General features: G+C 47.0%; 1 protein-coding gene across 24 annotated transcripts in view; it reads right to left on the bottom strand.

Moving 5' to 3' along the window:
* CCDC63 (coiled-coil domain containing 63) overlaps positions 1-16734 on the bottom strand; it is a 76595-nt gene that overhangs the window by 41342 nt on the left and 18519 nt on the right. For all 24 annotated transcript variants that reach the window (XM_032471814.1, XM_032471813.1, XM_032471810.1 and 21 more), the window contains 5 exons: positions 13856-14045; positions 7287-7406; positions 4971-5152; positions 3953-4134; positions 177-397 (listed from right to left, as the gene is read on the bottom strand). In XM_032471814.1, coding sequence (XP_032327705.1) covers positions 177-397; positions 3953-4134; positions 4971-5152; positions 7287-7406; positions 13856-14045 — 895 coding nt within the window. The remainder of the gene's footprint in view (positions 1-176; positions 398-3952; positions 4135-4970; positions 5153-7286; positions 7407-13855; positions 14046-16734) is intronic.

Genomic DNA, 16734 nt, shown 5'->3' with positions numbered 1-16734 from the left:
AGGTTAAAATGTCGGCGGGGGAGAACCCTAGGAGAACACGGTGTTTCCCAGACTGATCTGACTCGAGGCCCTTTTTCCTGCAGAGCATCTCAAGGAGTGGTCTGAGGATCCCGCTGTGGGGAAGGCTGCTGTGGGAACGGCTGGGCCCCTGTCCAGGAGAGAAGAGGTGCCCCAACCTGGATCCTCTCCGTCTTCTTGTGCATCATCTCCATGTCGTTGTTGAGCTCCGTGACATACGTGAACCGAGCGAAGTTCTTCTCCTCCTTGGCCAGAAACTCCTCGATGAGCTGATTCAGGTTCCCATTCTTCGTCAGCTTCAGCAGCCGGAGGTGAGCCACCTCGTAGCTCTCAAAACTCTCGCTCTTGTTCTTCTTCCCTTGCTGCTTTGTCTTGAGAGCTAGAAAAGGAGGAACCACAACGATGCGTCGGAAAGGAGAGCTGCTCAGAGCAGCACCAGGCGAAGGGATGCGCCAGGCGGCGGGATGCGCCCGCATCGTTATCACTGCACCTCCGGGAGGGGCTTGACTTTCCCAGAGACGGGACGGGCAGGAGCCTCCTTCTTTCGCCGTTTCACAAATATCTAACTGAGCGTCTGCTACGTGCCAGACACTGCACTGGGCTCTGTGGATACAACATCCTTGTCCTACGGAGCTTTTGTGGAGGAATTGGCCACAAAGAGAAAAGAAAAAGAGACATCCAAGTAAGAAAAAGAAATCCAGTAATTACCATTGTGGCCCCTGCAATGGAGGAGATGTAAAAGGTGCTGTGATGGGGAGGGGGTGGGGGGAGCTGGGTGGCCAGGGGAGGCTTCTCCAAGGAGGTGAAAAAATGAGCAGGATGAGGGCCAAGGAAGCCCTGTTGGCAGAGGGCCTTAGGCAGGCTCAGAGCTTGGCAAATTCAAGGAATTAGAATCAGGAAAGGTCTCCAAGACTTGCTCTCCAGCCTGATACATGCAACAGCCCCACTTCTCCTGAACCCAGTCTTGTCTCTCTGATTTGGCCTCCACAGGTGATCAGAAGGGTCCCTCTAGGTCTTCTTAGGCACCCCTAAGAAGGGGTGTGTGGCTCCCCACTGTCCTTGGGATGAAGCTGAAGTTTCTCAGCATCATTTAAGATCTGGTCCCCTCTACCCCTCAGTGCCTTGTCACTGTCAGAGGCAGTCACCACTCTGCCTAAATCCCCTGTTGACTTCTCACCACACTTACAATCAATGCTGAGCTCCCCTGTGCAGCCTACAAGGGCCTCTGTGATCTGACTCCTTCACCAACTCCAATCTCATCTCCTACTACTCTCCTGCTGGCATCAACTGATTCCAGCCACACTGGCCTCCTCTCTGTTCTAGAAAGATGCCAACCTCACTCCCACCTCAGGGCCTTTGCATTTGCAGTTCCCTCTGCCTGGGATGCGCTTCTCCCAGGACTCCACGTGGCTGGTTCCCTTGTGTCATTCAAGTCTCTGCCCAAATGTCACCTCCTCTGAGAGGCCCACCCTGACCACCTAGATAAAGCAGCCCCTGGTCACTCTGTCAATTACCCTGTTCTGTTTTCTTCATCACGCTCATGGGCTCCTAAGAGATCAAAGTCTGCATTTGCCTATTTGTTGTCTTCCCTGACGGGAGGTCAGCTCCGGGAGGGCAGGATCTCTGTCTTATTCCCTGCTATCTCCCGACACACAGCCTGGTTCCTGGCACACAGTCAGTCCCGCAGGAGTAGCCTCTGCCTTCAGACAGAACCTTCAGAGTTTTCTCCAGTTTCGCCTCTGTGCTCCACTAAGCACATTCCTGCCTCTGGGCCTTTGTTTCTGCCTGGATTCCTCACCCTCACAACTGGATTTTTTTTCATCCTTTAGATCACAGCCTGAACACCTCCTCCTCAGAGACCCTCCTCGGCCCCCCTATCCAAGAGAGGTCCCCCAGTTACCTTTCCTTCTCAACCCCTTGTTTTCTTCCTTCAAAGGTTCTATTACAACTTGAAGTGTTTGTATTTGTCTATTTGCTTGTTTTTTCTGTCTCCACATGAGGAACGTAAACTCCATGACATCAGTGCTTAACATTGTCTTGGTCACTACTCCATCTCCGGTCCCCAACATGGTGCCCACTTCAGGGTAGGCAATCATTAAAATGTGTTGGAAGACTAGGAATGCATCAGCTGGTTGGATGAAGGAAGGAAGTAACTGATCCTGAAGAACATACCCCTGCAGAGTCACAGGCAGAGCTGTTTGAAACAGGAGGAGCCTGGAGGCTGGGAGAGACAATGGAAGCTGCTAGAGGGAATGTGATGGGGGAGATGATAGGCCTGAGCCAGTGAGAAGAGGAAAGATGGATGCACGATTCAACAGGGGTGTCAGAGAATGAGAGGAACTCCTGACTGACTCCACCGTTTGGGTCTTCGATGCTTAGTGGAATCTTGAGGCTGCTCAGTGGATTAGGGTAAAGAAGAGGATGGTAGTAGGGACCTCAGGCTTTGGGGGACAAACACATTCGGGATGGGGTCCTGGATCTGTTACTTACATTGCAGAAGACCTTGGCTGTATCCATGTACCCACTCTGAGCTGCAATGTCCTCACCTGTCAACTGGGGGTATTAATAATAATGTCTGCCTTTTGGAGATATTGTGAGGGCTAAATGGAACTCATGCATGCCAAACATGGAGAATGGAAGCTGGCATGAGCCTGTGGCTCAATAAAAGGATGGAAGGATGGATGAATTGGTAGATGGAGGATGGAGGGATGGGATGATGGATGGAGGGATGGAAAGATGGATGGGTGAAGGATGGAAGGATGAATGAATGGATGGATGGAGGATGGAAGGATGGGTGGATGGAGGATGAAGGGATGGAGAGACGGATGGATGGAGGATGGAAGGATGGAGGGATAAGTGGACAGAAGATCCAAAGGTGGTTTTTGTTATATTCGAGAGTGACAGTTGGGGTTTCTTAGAAACACACTTCTAACCATACAGTCCCAAATGATAAGGCAGGAAGAGACAGAAGGGGCTGAAAGAACAAAGAACAAATGCAGCTGCACAGGGGGCTCTCTAAAGAGCTCAGATCTTTCGATCTGTTCAGGAGAGAGTTAACATAGCAGCCCTGAGACTGCTCTCCCCTTAGAAAGGGCTGCTTGCAAGGCTGGCCCTTGGCCTTCATCTGGGACCTTAAATGGTAAACAGTTCCCTATACTGACATAAAACTATCCGTAGATGGTCAGAGTGGCTGCTGTGCCTAGACTGTACAGATGGTGTGGCTTACGCCGAACACCTGCCTTCCTTCTGGGGGGCTGGAATTGTGGTGTGTGCTAGGGACAGATGCGTACGTGACCAGCCCCAGTAGGAATCTTGGGCACCGAGTCTCTAATGGGCTCCCAGGCAGACAGCTCTTCACATGTGCTGTCGTAAGTGGACGCTGGAGGAACTAAGCGTGTCTTACGTGACTCCCCTGGCAGAATATCCCAGAAGCTCGGGCCTGGTTTCCTTTAGATTTCACTGCACGCACCTTTCATCTTTGCTGATTTTTCTGTGTCGCTACATCACAGCCACGTGTGCAACCACATGCTGGGTCCTGTGAGTCCTCCTAGAGAATCACCAAACCTGGGGGAGGTCTCGGGGACCCTGACACACGAGTTCCTCCTCTAAACAATGGAAGCAGAGCCACAAAGTGAGGATACATTCTGCAGGTTTCGAGTGGCAGATGAAACACAAGGCACCCAGTTAAATTTGAATTTCAGATGAACAATATATTTTTAAAGGTATTAATATGTCCCAATTGTAGATAAAGCACAAATAATTTTTTAGTATAAGTATGTCTCAAACTACTGCATGGGACTATAATTTTATTGTTTATCTGAAATTTTTAACTAGGCATCTTGTATTTTGATTTGCTAAATTTGGTGACCCTACTAACAGGAGACTTGGGCACTGTCAGTTGAGAGAGAGAGAAAGAGAACCTGGACAGTGTTACCTTCTTCCTCTTCGGCCTGTTCCTCAAACTCAGTACGATCATTCAGCTTGATGAGCAGGAAGGACTTGAGCTTGGTTTTGTGAGCATAGAGACGTTCCAGCTCTCGGATCTCCAGGTTGTACTGAGAGATGTCCTTCTGCTGGCGGTCCTTCATGGCCGCCATTCGAGCCATGGCTTCCAGCCTGGGCAGGTGGGACAAGAGGCTGAGTGTCCAGAGGCTCCTTGCTTCCCCTCCCCTCTCCCCACCTCTCCCTACCAGTCCAGACGGACTTCCTGCCTGGTCAATGACCATCACTTCTTTTAATCATGACATTTCTGGGAGTGGAGGAACATCCCTCCTTACCTGAACGACAGGAGCTGACAGCTCTAGACCACCCCCAGGAAGTGGTTTCCCATCACCATCATTATCACCACCACCATCACCATCATCACGATTACCATCAGCATCACCACTTGTCAAATACTGTCCCGGACACTCCCTTATGTACATATATCATTTACTCCTCACTACCACCCAAAGAGGTCCTACAACAATGTGGTAGTGATGGGGCCAGTGTTCAAACCTAGATCTCTCTGACTCCAAAATGTGTACTCATCACAGCTAAACTGTATTCCTCTTGCCCCTCTGGGTGTGAAGGCAGGAGACAGTCGTGACTGAGATGGCCCTTGGGCTAGAGGCAGGGGCACCTGGAGGAGATGGCAGAGTGTAGGGGTTTGAATCTCATCTCCATCATATCTGCCATTTACCTGAATCTCAGGTCAGTATTTCGGCTTCTTTAAGCCTCCATTTCCTGGTCTGTAAAATGGGGATAATAACTCCTAGGGCTGTTGTGAGGGTTGAAATACTACCCAGAGCGTCTAGCATCATGCTTGGCAGACGCACAATCAGTGCCCAGAGTCAGTATGATGATGATTTAAGGTTCCCGAGGACATAAGCACAGGGGGTAGAGGTGGCCCAGAGCAGAAAGCTCAGCAGGGGGCTAAGAGACATTGTTGCCCCAGGGTCTCCCGAGCCCACCTCTGGTCGTAGGCCTGCGCAGACTGCTCAATGGCCACATTCATTGTTTTCTTCTGCATCAACAGGCGCCAATGGAGCTGCTGGTAGACGTTGTCATAAGCAGCCTTCTCATACTGCAGGTCCTCAATCTCCTTCCGGAGCCTAGCGTTGGTGGTCAGCAACTTGTCAAAGTGTACAGTGACCTATGAGGAGGGCAGTGCTTCACGACAAGGCCCACTCTGGGGGCATGAGTCAAGCTTCCAGAAGGCAGCCAGAGGGTTGAAAGGTCTTCCCCTCACCTCCCACCGCACACCCACAGAGCAATGGTTGGAGGCGGGGTGAGAGGCTTGAGTTGGCTACCAATTAGCTAAGTGGCCTTTGACAAGTTCTTTTATCCTGGATTTCAAGTTTATCAACTGGTTTTATGCCTAACTTCTAGTTTTCAGCAATTACAAGGGAGAGAAGAACAAGCTAAGTGACACCATGAGGGAACAATCAGCCAAGTCTTGGATCACAGCATATTCTGGAACCCTGAAATAACCTTTAGAGACAGCTCCCTAATCAACTACGAGGCACAGCCAGACCTGGTTAGGGAAGAGGAGAAAGGGGACCAGTCTGAGATAACAAAAAGCAGACCGCTAAGAAATGAAAGAGGGGACATTACTACAGACCTTACAGAAATAAGAATTATAAGGGAATATAGTAGGAACAACTATATACCAACAAATTAAGATAAACTTAGATGAAATGGACAAATTCCTAGAAAGAAGCAAACTACTGAACTGACTCAGGAAGAAACAGAAAATCTGAACAGACCTGTCAAAAAAAGTAGACCTCTGTGGACAAGTCATCATGAAAGCATGCATGCGTTTATTAATTCATTCAATCAACAGATGCTTGCTGAGCACCTACTCTGAGCCTCACACTGTGCCAGGCATCATGATTCTTAAACCAAGGGGACTTCAGCCTCACTGGAGTTGTTAAGAAAGTGCAGATGCCTGGGGCCAAGCCCTGGAAGTTCTGATTCAGTGAATTTGGAGGAGACCCAGGAATCTGCATTTTAACACACATCCTAGGCATGGCTGCATATCACCGTATCTGGATATTTAAAAGACATGGCCCTGCCCTTGGGCAGCTTTCAGGCTACTGAGGGAATGCAGAGAGAGGTCAGGTCCAGTTAGCTTCAACCATGGCTGGTTAAAGCCTGGTAGTCAGTTCTGGGAAAGAGCTTTCCTCTTAGTAATAGTAAGGCTTTCCTCCTAATCAATGCACTCTCCTCTCCTGGCTCGTGTTGTAAGAGTGACAATTTCACAAGTCAGACTGGAATGTGTGGTGTGTACTTGCCCAGCATTCCTTCTCCCCTTCTTTTTGCTTTTCCAGGAGAACCACTTCTCCCCAACTCTCAGTCCACATAGTTAGATAGGGCTGCCCTCCCCTGACTTGAGGTGGGTGGTACAAGGAGATTTATGTGACTTAAGTCCAGGTACTCCATTCTTCCAATCACAATGATCGATTCAGGGGTGAGCACATGACCCAAGTTCGCCCAATGGAAATCCTCGCTGGGACTTGTGATTGAACCCTTAGGAAAGAGACACTTCTCTACCATGCTTGTTCATGTTGTGGGCAGCCCAAGAATGAAATCCACTCCGAGGAGCAATGGAGAAGGCGTCCTAAAGACATATTTGAAGCACCTAGATCCAGCGATGCCTGAGGCTCAACTTCTCTCTCTGAATTTTTCAATTCTATCACGAATACATTTCCTTTTTTTTTTTTTTTTTTTTGGCTTAAGCCAGTTTGCAATATAGAGAATCCTGCTTAATGCTAAAGTCATTGTAAATTGAAGGTGATCAGGAAACACCAGTTTTCTCTTCACCAAGTTATGCATGTTGATGCCTAATATTTCTTAGAGACACAAACAACTGCCATCAAGAGGCACTGGCTCTAGGAGAAGCATGAGCAGATTGACATAGGGGAGAAGAGTCTAATATTCTGCCTGATGAAAGGTCATATTTGAGCTGCTTCTTGAAAGCAAGCAGGAGTTTTTGAAGCAGGGAAGTATGAACAGGCATCCCAGGAGTGGTTGAGGGGACAAGAGCATGTGCTAAGGTGTGGAGATTGAGAAGGAGAAAGGCTTCTCAGGCCACAGCGGGATAAGAGTGGATGGACACAAGTGGGTGGTAAGTCTAAACAGCTGCCTGGCCCGTGTGCCCACCATCAGTTCACCTTCTCCTGAGTCAACCAATGAAATGGGTATGTTCCGCTAATGGTGTCACAGACATCCCTCTTAGCAAAGGGAAGCAGAGCTATTTCCAGAGCTGCAGAGAACACCTTACATACAAGATTCAAACGGGTTTCCAAAATGTGGATCTGTTTTCGCAGTTTCCGAGGGTTATTGGCCTCCTGCATTTTTGCGAATATTTGTTTTTGGTTTATAATTTTTTTTTCCATCTGAACAATCTGGGGGAAAAAAAGAGAGAGAGGAAAAACCCAGCTGTGTTAATATCTGTATGACTACAAATGCAACAGCTCACTAACTCAAGTGTGCTAAAACAAAAACTGCAGTGTTCTTTCTTTTCCTGGAATTTAATTTCTCTCTTGGGTGTATGCTCAATTCAACTTAATCTTAGCCAGTTTAGGGTAAAATGAGGCAATTTATAGAGTTTTTACTCTCACCAGTGCATGTAAATTTCACCCATCTGTGGGTGAAAATTTCACCTAACCCTAAAGCCTTGGTTTCCGGCAGAAATGGCATGCTCCTCCAAGAAGCCTTCTGTGACCTTGTTTTTATTTTTTTTCATTCTTGCAATGATGGGGACACTAGAGGCACTTAACTGGCAGATGATGAGATGTCACACCCCTGCAACATCTAAGCCATCACCAGACATCCAAGAATTGTCCCCCATCCCTTGTGACTTTCCAGTGCCCCTCTGGATGTTTGGCAGGTGAAAAACCTCTCTATAATTTTCTGTACCAAGAATCAAACTTTTACATACACGGTATTTTTCATTCAGTCCTAATAGACACTTAATTATCCAGGAATGTAGTCACTGTATAAATCAAGAGATGTTTGCTGATTTATTTGGAATTTTACCAAGAGTTGGCTGCTGTTTTGGAAATCATGTTACTGGCACAATCTGGGTCATGTTCTTTGAGTTTTGACTACAACAAGCCCCAATCAGTCTACAGCGTGGAATCTTCAGTGATTCTGCATATGAATAATACTGGCCTCTGAATGCATCTTTTAGACCAGGGGTCTGCAAACTAAGGCCCTGGGCCAAATCTGGCCCACTGCCTGTTTTTACAAAGTTCTATTGGCACAGAGTCATCTGCATTGTCTATGGCTGCTTTCCTGCTAAGAAGGCAGAGTGGAGTAGTTGCATCACAGACCATGCGGCCTGCAAAGCCAAAATATTTCCTCTCAGGCCCTGTGCAGAAGAATTTCCTGGCTCTGGTATTGGTGAGTCAGGCCAGAACATTCACATATTGAAACACATATAATTTTAGTATAAATAACTTCCCTTTATTTCTCCTTTATATTACCGTTAGGGCATCATATTGATTTAAAAGAAGTAAGGGTAAAGGATTACATCATTGATGAATTTCACTTCAGGATTGTAAAGGAGGTATTACAAAATAGTTGCTGTTAAAATAGAGTGTTGGCATTTGAGTGAAAGAAATCGGACGTGAAGTGCACACACTTGACAAGGCCAAATGGCTGAATGGCCCAGTTCCTGTCCTGGAATTGAGATGAGGGAGGTTAAGCGCTTGGAGTGATGAATAGAAAGTTTGTCAGTGAGCTGGAGCAAGGAACCCTGATGCAGAGCTTGGGCTGATGAGTTCTGGGAGCAGCTGCATCTGGGATCTTGTGTCAGCATCTCTGAGTTTTCATTCCCTTCACTTGCCCCCAGGCCTTCAGGAAATTTACACAGCTATGACCATGAAAAAATTGTATACACACACACACACACACACACACACACACACACATATATACACATGTATATATATATACATATACATACATATACATCATACATACATACTAGGCCTTGCAAATTGTGACCAGGCAGGTGGTATAAAAGAATAAAGTGGGCCAGCTCTAAGATAATATGAGGTGGTAGAAACTGTAGCAAACTGGAGCACGTACACTCTGCCTTAAGGGGCAGCAGCTTGTATCAGTTAGGAACACATGCAACTACAAATTACAGAAAGCCCAACTAAACAGTGGTTTAAACAAATTATAGTTTATCTTTCTTTCATAATACATTGCTGGCTCAAGTTCAGTAACTCAAGGAAGTAAGCACAATATCTCTGTAATTCACCTGGCCGCTCCCTTATAGTCAAAAGATGGCTGCCACTGCACCAGCCTTCACAGTCATGTTCCAGGAAGGAAAGTAGAGGAAGCAATATGGATGAAGGGTAAGACCTGTATCTGGAAAGCAAGACTTTCCCTGCCCCGTCCCCCAATAGACTTCTTATGTTTCATTGTCTATCTTTAGCTGCAAGGGAAGATGGGAAATGTAGCTTTTTAGCTGGGTACATGCTCATCCGGAATAAAGTCCAGTGACTTTAGGAAGACACAGAGAATGGGTAAAAGAGTTGGCAGTGTCACCCATAACACTATTTAATTACAGATCCTCCAAGGAAATTCTAGCCTGATGTTGCTAGATGTTCCAGTTTTTTAAAAGAGAAATCAGATATCTAAGTTTTTACATGAAATCTCCCGATTTTTAACACATTAGGCCAAAGCATTCCGGTTGTCAGGCTTAGTCTGTCCTGAAGGTCACAAATCTACTCACATATTTAGGGCCATGGAGGAACCACAGTAAACTGATGAACAATGGTTTTTAGGCAGCAAGAGAAGCAGAAGACAGAAGAATGCTCCAGAACCAGGCAGCTGGCAGAGCTGACAACAGCCAGCACTGTGGCTGACCCATCACAGGTATTCTGGGGCCCCACCCCAGAAGATTGATCCAAGCCAACCATGATAATTCTAACCACTCTTCCTATAATTTATTTATTCCTGGATAGGCAGAACTAAACCAGTTGGAGCCTCTGAGGTGAGAAGGGATGTCTGGTAGGGAAGTGTCTGGAAGAAGTTTTCTCATTCCTAAAAGAAAGTCATAGGAAGACATGGCCTATCTTCTCTGGAGGATATTGTTCTATCTGGATGTGGTGCCTGGAATTGCTGCTGCTCTATTGCCCCCAAGGGACAGAGACAAATACCTTGATAACCTATTTGAGCTGCTGAATCAACCAACCTTGAAGCTCCTATTATCTTTATACTTACTGTTATATGAGATAAAAACATTTTCTTATTGCCAATAACCTACTCAGGGAAGGTGGGCTCTGCCCCAGACCCAAGGGATAAATATCATTGGTCCACATTGAGGGTTGGAAAACTTTTTCTTAAAGGGTCAAACAATAAATTTTTTAGGCTTTGAGGACTGGAAACAAGAGACTATTATGTAGGTATTCATATAACCATTTAAAAAGTAAACTTTTAAGATGTAAAAAACATTCTTCGCTGGAGGGCTGTAAACAAACAGACCAGGCTTGGTGCTTGACCTGTAATCTGTTGCCCTTGGTCTATCCCAAATCAGTCATGGAAATTCCATTTCCCTTTGCCAGTGAGTGGCCAAGAAATGGGCATATACCCTAGCTCTGGCCAATGAGAGAAAACCTGCTGAAAGGATTTTGTGAAATAGTCTCTCTCTTGTAAGAAGACAATATCATGTACGAAAACCTCCCGTCCCTTCTCCATATCTTTGAATACGATTACATGAGAAGTTATACCAGCTACGCTTTTGCAGCCATCTTGTGACCATGAGGGGAAGGCAGACCAAGAGGATTAGAGAGAAGAAGAACAACCCACCACTGTAGAGCTGCTAAACCATCCCTAGGATGGCCTATTTCCAGACAGACATCTTATAACATGAGGAAAAACAAAGCTCTGTTCTTCCAGCTGCTTTCAGTCAAGAAGTCTGTTACTTGCAGCCCAACACGTTCTCAGACAAGATGGTGGCTCAGAAGATCGGGCATCAAGGGAACCACTGGCTCTCACACAAACTGGTGAAGTGTATGAATGCTACTTATGATCAATATTAGCCAGGCTTTAGACTTTAGCATGAACACACGAACACACACACACACACACACACACACACACTCCCCACCAAATTCCCTAAGAGCAAAAACAAATTGCCTCATCAGCGCTGACAAAGTCAGGTTCAAGTCAGGTTCCTGTTCTACTTTGTTGTCCTCTCCTGTCCTAAGCACCGGCAGCACCCTCAACACAAACCCCCACCAGCTCTCTTATGAAATAAAACAAATGACTTGTTTTAATATGTCCCATATATTAGGCGTGGCATCACCTGCTTTGAAGGGATGCCTGCCCCTGCCTGAGTTGACCCCCAGAGTCCTCGGGCTCCAGTTCCTTGTCAAAGGAAGCCGTGACCTCAGCTCTTGTGATTAAATTCAGAGTCTATTCCCTTTGACACCTTTGTGTTAGATGTTGCTTTTGTGATGCTGAAAGTAATTAGGCTTCAGCCCAGTGGGAGACATTATTCAAGGCTGTGGCTGATAGGGGAAATGCATCGCCTACACAAGATGTCCAGCATGAAGGCATCGGCTTATTAATTACTTAGTGAGGCCAAGCAGGCCCCAGTGACAACCCTGCCTCCAGTGAGCCATTAAAAGGATGAAACTCTGGGCATTGTGTGGTGGCAGCAGCAGGAGAGGGTCCTGGGAGCTGCCTGCACGGGGATGGAATTGGGCCAAGAGGGTTTCTGTGTTGGGCAGTGAGTGCCATTTTCTTTGGAGGATTCCTAAACTAGGTTACCTTTCTTAATGTTTCTGAGGATCCATGTCCCCATTTTTCTTCAACTTCCCTCTTCCTTGGCTTTTATTGCCTCCTTCCTCATTCATTCACATATTCACTCATTCATTCATTCATCAATGCTTATTAAACCCCTGCTCTCTGCCAGATGATAACCAAGACAAAGTGGTCCCTGCCCTCAGGGAACTTACAGTCTAGGGCTGGAAACAAGCCAGGAAGCGTGATGCTTTAGGAGCTGGGAGATAGAAGGTATTTTGGATACATGCAGTAGGGGCATCTAGCAGGAGAAGATAAAGGGACGACTATCCAGCAGGAATGGCATTTGAGCTGAGACCTGAAGAGTGAATGGGAGTTCCCCCAAGCAAAGGGGATAGGGCACTCCAGGCAGAGGGAACAGCATGTGCAAAGGCCTGGAAGTGAGAGACAGCAGTGTGGGCCCATGAAGGCAGCCAGTGTGGATGGAACACAGAGGAGGAGGTGGCAGGAGAGAAGGTGGAAGAGGCAGGAGAGGCTGATGCAGCAGAGCCGGCAACTACACCAGGGAGTTTGGCCTTTATCGTGAGAACAGCAGAAAATTACTGAAGAGCTTGAGGCAGAGGGAAGGTGTATGAGATTTCCAGATTCAGTCAGTCAGTAAATATTTATTGAGGACCTACTATGTGCTGGGCACTGGGATAGGCACAGGGGATATAATAGGGAACAAAACAGACATGGTCCTTGTCTTAAAGGAGGTGACAGGTTAGGGAGACGTTAGACAACACCGGTGTTAAGGCATAATTACCACTGTGCAAGGTGCTGTGAAGGAGATGCTGTGTGGGGTGCTGTGAGAGGATAACGGGGTGTGCTGGGATTGCCTGTTTGCTCCCCGAGATCCACTCTCCATCCTGCTCTGTGCCCCAGGAAGCTGACTGGGAAGGATCCACAATGGCTCCCTTGTCCTGGGGGCCAGCAAGGGAGAAGAGAGAGAGGTTGGGGTATTTACTCCCCCTGTTTTGCTCCCTGTCTCAGGTTTCAGAGTGCCCTACTCTTCTGAGAACCCTACTGAGTGTGCTATTTGTTCCTGGCCAGGAACTTAATCCAAGGGGGATATAGTTTAAACTGGAGAGAGGGCATAGAAAAGGCCTCCCTGAGAAAGTCACTTTTAGGCTGAGATAAACAACTAGATCAGCAAAGATCAGCAACTAGGATGAGGCAGTAGGGGAGCATGTACAAAGGCCCTGCGGTGAGAAAAGGCTTGGCATTATTTGGGGAAAAAAAGTCTTTTGCAGCTGGGATGAGAAGAGATAAGGCAGGAATGACATGGGATGATGTCAGAGAAGTAGGCAGGGGCTAGGTCACGCAGGGCCTTCCAAACCATAGAAAGGGATTAACACTGTCCAGCAAATGTATCCAGCTCTTTGCCTTCTGGATCCATGAGGGCTGCACTGCCTAGAGCCTTTTATGAATGGGTACAGTTGACTATTTGGGGTGTGAGTATGGGTATTTGAGGTATCTGTGGGTTTGGTAGACTATCTTGAGCCAATGACTCAGGAGCAGAAGTGACACACGTCACCGGAGCATTCAATTGGCAGTGTGAGACCCTCAGTATCTCACTTCTTTTCTACCACAACACCAGGCAATGTTCAAGATGGGGGCTATCCCATCAGCCTGGCCCTAGGGTGAGGGGATATAAGAGCCCTTAGCCAATCCATAATAGAGTTAAACCATGAGTGATAAAGAAACCTTTATTATTTTAAACCACTGAGTTGAGAAGAGGGGATATTTGTTACTGCAACATAACCTAACCTCTCCTGACTGATACAGTAAGGATCTAGGCATTTATTCCAAGTGTAATAGGGAGGCACTGGAGTGGAGAAATGGGTTAATAGAGCTCGGAGATCAGGGTTACAGTGGTGGTGGAGACAGTGACCACAGTAACTTTAGAAAGGCAACCATGGGAGGTACAGTAGTGGGGGTGGGGGTGTGGAGGAGAAGGGTCTGTCAGATCTGGCCTAGGACATCATGGGCACTTCCCCACTTCTTCCCTTTGCTCCATGTTCTGGTTAAACCTTTAAGAGAAAGACCACACCTTCTCATCCAGTTCAGCCAACAGCATTTTCATTGATTTAATCAGGGCCTCATAGTCCTCCTTGGTTTGCAGCAGAAGACGCAGCTCCATGTAGTTTTTCTCATTCAGATCCAAGTTCCTGGAGGACTTGATGAGATTCAAAAGCAGAGTGATCTCATCCTGCTCCTCCTGCAGGGTCTTGATTTCCTTGCTGTTGGGAAAGCAGCGTGTGATTAACCCTGAGCCCAAGTTTACCCAGATCAGACGCTCCAGGCCCCTTGGCCATGAGAGGAAACTCAGAGAGGTGCTTTCTACCCCAGCAAGTGGAAGGGACTTGCCTAAGGTCTCCAATTCAGGTCTGGAACTCAAATGGCCTTCAACCCAGTTCACTTCCACTGCTCCACCCTTCTCTGAGGGTTGTTTTTTTTTTTTCCCCTCTCCTGGGAACAGTTTGCAGCTGTGCCTGTCAAAACCCATTACCTAGACATGGTGGGAGCCCCCAGGTTCTTTTTTGCCAGCAGCTCACTAGCATCTGTCTGATTTTGCAGACTCTCCAGACTTTACAGTCAATTATCTCCAGTAATGAGAGGCAAACCCATCAGGCACGATTTTTCGACTATGCAACACAGAGATGCAGTCACCTCCCACCCCCACCAGCTTCTCTACTCGGGTGCTAATGATTTATTAAGTTAGTTGCCATGAGACTCCTTTCTCTCCCTCTGTCTACTCTGGAGAAGAGATGGGGTGGGGGATGTGGGCAAATGGGAATTTCGAAAAGAGAAAAGAAGACTTGGATGACTGCACAGCAACTGATCAACGGGAAATGGTACAGAGGCTGAGTTCTTGGCACAGTCTGGGCGGCTGAGCACCCCCTGCTCAGTGCGGTTTGCAGACTAGCTGCCACAGCATCCTTTGGAAGCTTGGAGAAATGCAGAAGCTCGGGCTCCAACCCAGGACCTATTGAATCAGAATCTGCTTTGTAACAAGATCATCAAGTGACCTGTATGCACTTTAAAGTTTTGGAAGTGCCACTCTGGAATAGCAAAGAATGTTCTAGGGCAGGGGTCTACAAAGCTTTGTCTATAAAGGGCCAAAGAGTAAATATTTTTTAGGTTTTGTGGTCCAGAGGTTCTCTGTTACAACTACTCAGCAAAGCAACCATGGGAAACACATAAATGAATAGTTATGACTGTGCTCCAACAAAATTTTATTTACAAAAACAGGCAGCCAGCCAGACTTGGCCCCTGGGTCACCAATGGCTGACTGCTGCTCTAAGGCAGCTCTGTCTGATAGACTGTTTTACAGTGATAGTAATGTTCTCTAGCCGTGCTGTCTGAGCGTCCACCAGGCACGTGTGGTGTTGAGCACCTGAAATGTGGCTAGTGCAAATGGAGAAGTGAATTTCTAATTTTATTTATTTTAATTAATTGCAAATGTAAATGGCCACATGTTGCTAGGGACCACTGGTGTGCACACCCAGTTCCAGAGCATCTTCTCTCCTCAACCTGACCATTGGGACTTTTTTCCCCCTCTTAAGCCCCTCTTGGGAGAGGTCTTTGTTAAGGTGGAGAGAAAAGAGAGTGGGATAGTCCATCTGAGTTGGGCTTTCTAGGGGTGGAGGTGGAGTGGTAAAAGCAAAATGAAGGTTTGTCTGTCTTGTAGGCAGGGCTGGGACTGCAGTGAGGGGAATGAGACACCTCAAAAGTTAAGGAAGTCTTCACTCTCAGGTGGTATAGGTGCAGGATCAGTGCTGGGAAAAAGCACCTCCTTAACTATTGTGCCCTAAGCACCTCGCTCACCCCACCCCTCTTACTTACAGGTGTTTATCTCCACTCTTCCACTCCCCTCCCCTTCAGTTCCACCACAGTGAAACCAGACCAAATGGATCGAGGTATGGTAAAGTGGGGTGCAGAAGGGTAAGAAAGACTCAAGGAAAACTGCCAGAGACACACCAGGAAGGAGGCATTTCCTGATGCCCACCAAGGGTAGACTGTGAATCAGGGTTGCTGGGCACCGATGTGCAGGTTGTGGACTGCACAACCCAAAGGAGCACCTTCTGCTTGAAAACTGATCACTGATTTGTTGATTTATTACACTTTTCTGGAAGGTACTTTGTCTTGTTCTGACAAAATCCCTAAGTAATGACAATGTTTCCAACAGATGGCAGTAAAGGGTCTTGAGAAAGGATGCCTTTCTCACATGAAGATCCCATAGGGAATAGCAGTGGCTCTGAGTGAGTCAAATCCATGGAGAATCTAAAGAACCCCTTTTCCTTATCCTTTGAACTTCACGCATCATCTAACAGTAAAATTCTTTCTAATAACAGGCAGTTGCTGCTTGTATAAACATTATGGATGTGGTTAAGGAATCATATACCCTTGGCCAGAATCTAAGAATGCCTGTTTAATGTTTATTCAGCCCCAGGGAACACCTTTCTGTTGCCCAAAGAAACTATACACATCATAATTTCTAGGGCAACCTAATTTCAAATATTCAATCTTGCAGATCCCATAAGGACGCACAAGCAGGAAATGTCTTTTGGGGTGTTCATGGCTTGGTGATTTCCCCTTCTCTGGGAACTCCCCGCCGTCACTGCTAGAACCTGTGGGAAGAGTACCCAGAGCTATTTTTTGTTATATGGCCCACCCCCTCGCAGCAGCTAATTGGACTAGACGTAGACACTGGACCGAAGCTAAACCAATCAGATTCTCCCTCTCCTGGCAATTTTGGGATTGGAACTGGTTAAGGACATTCTCTCTGTGTGGCCCTTGGTAGCTCAAGAATTGAAGGCAGCCACCTCCCACCAGCCAGGGCTGAGATTTAGAGAAGGAGGGGCAAAACCCATGTGATGAAAAAAACAGGAACCAGAAATGGCTTCTCGTTTGGGTCCTTCCCTGAGA

Source organism: Camelus ferus, chromosome 32, assembly GCF_009834535.1.
Source record: "Camelus ferus isolate YT-003-E chromosome 32, BCGSAC_Cfer_1.0, whole genome shotgun sequence".
NCBI classification, from domain to species: Eukaryota; Metazoa; Chordata; class Mammalia; order Artiodactyla; family Camelidae; genus Camelus; species Camelus ferus.
Note: the sequence above shows the minus strand (reverse complement) of the source record. Positions and strands in the feature narration are given on the sequence as shown.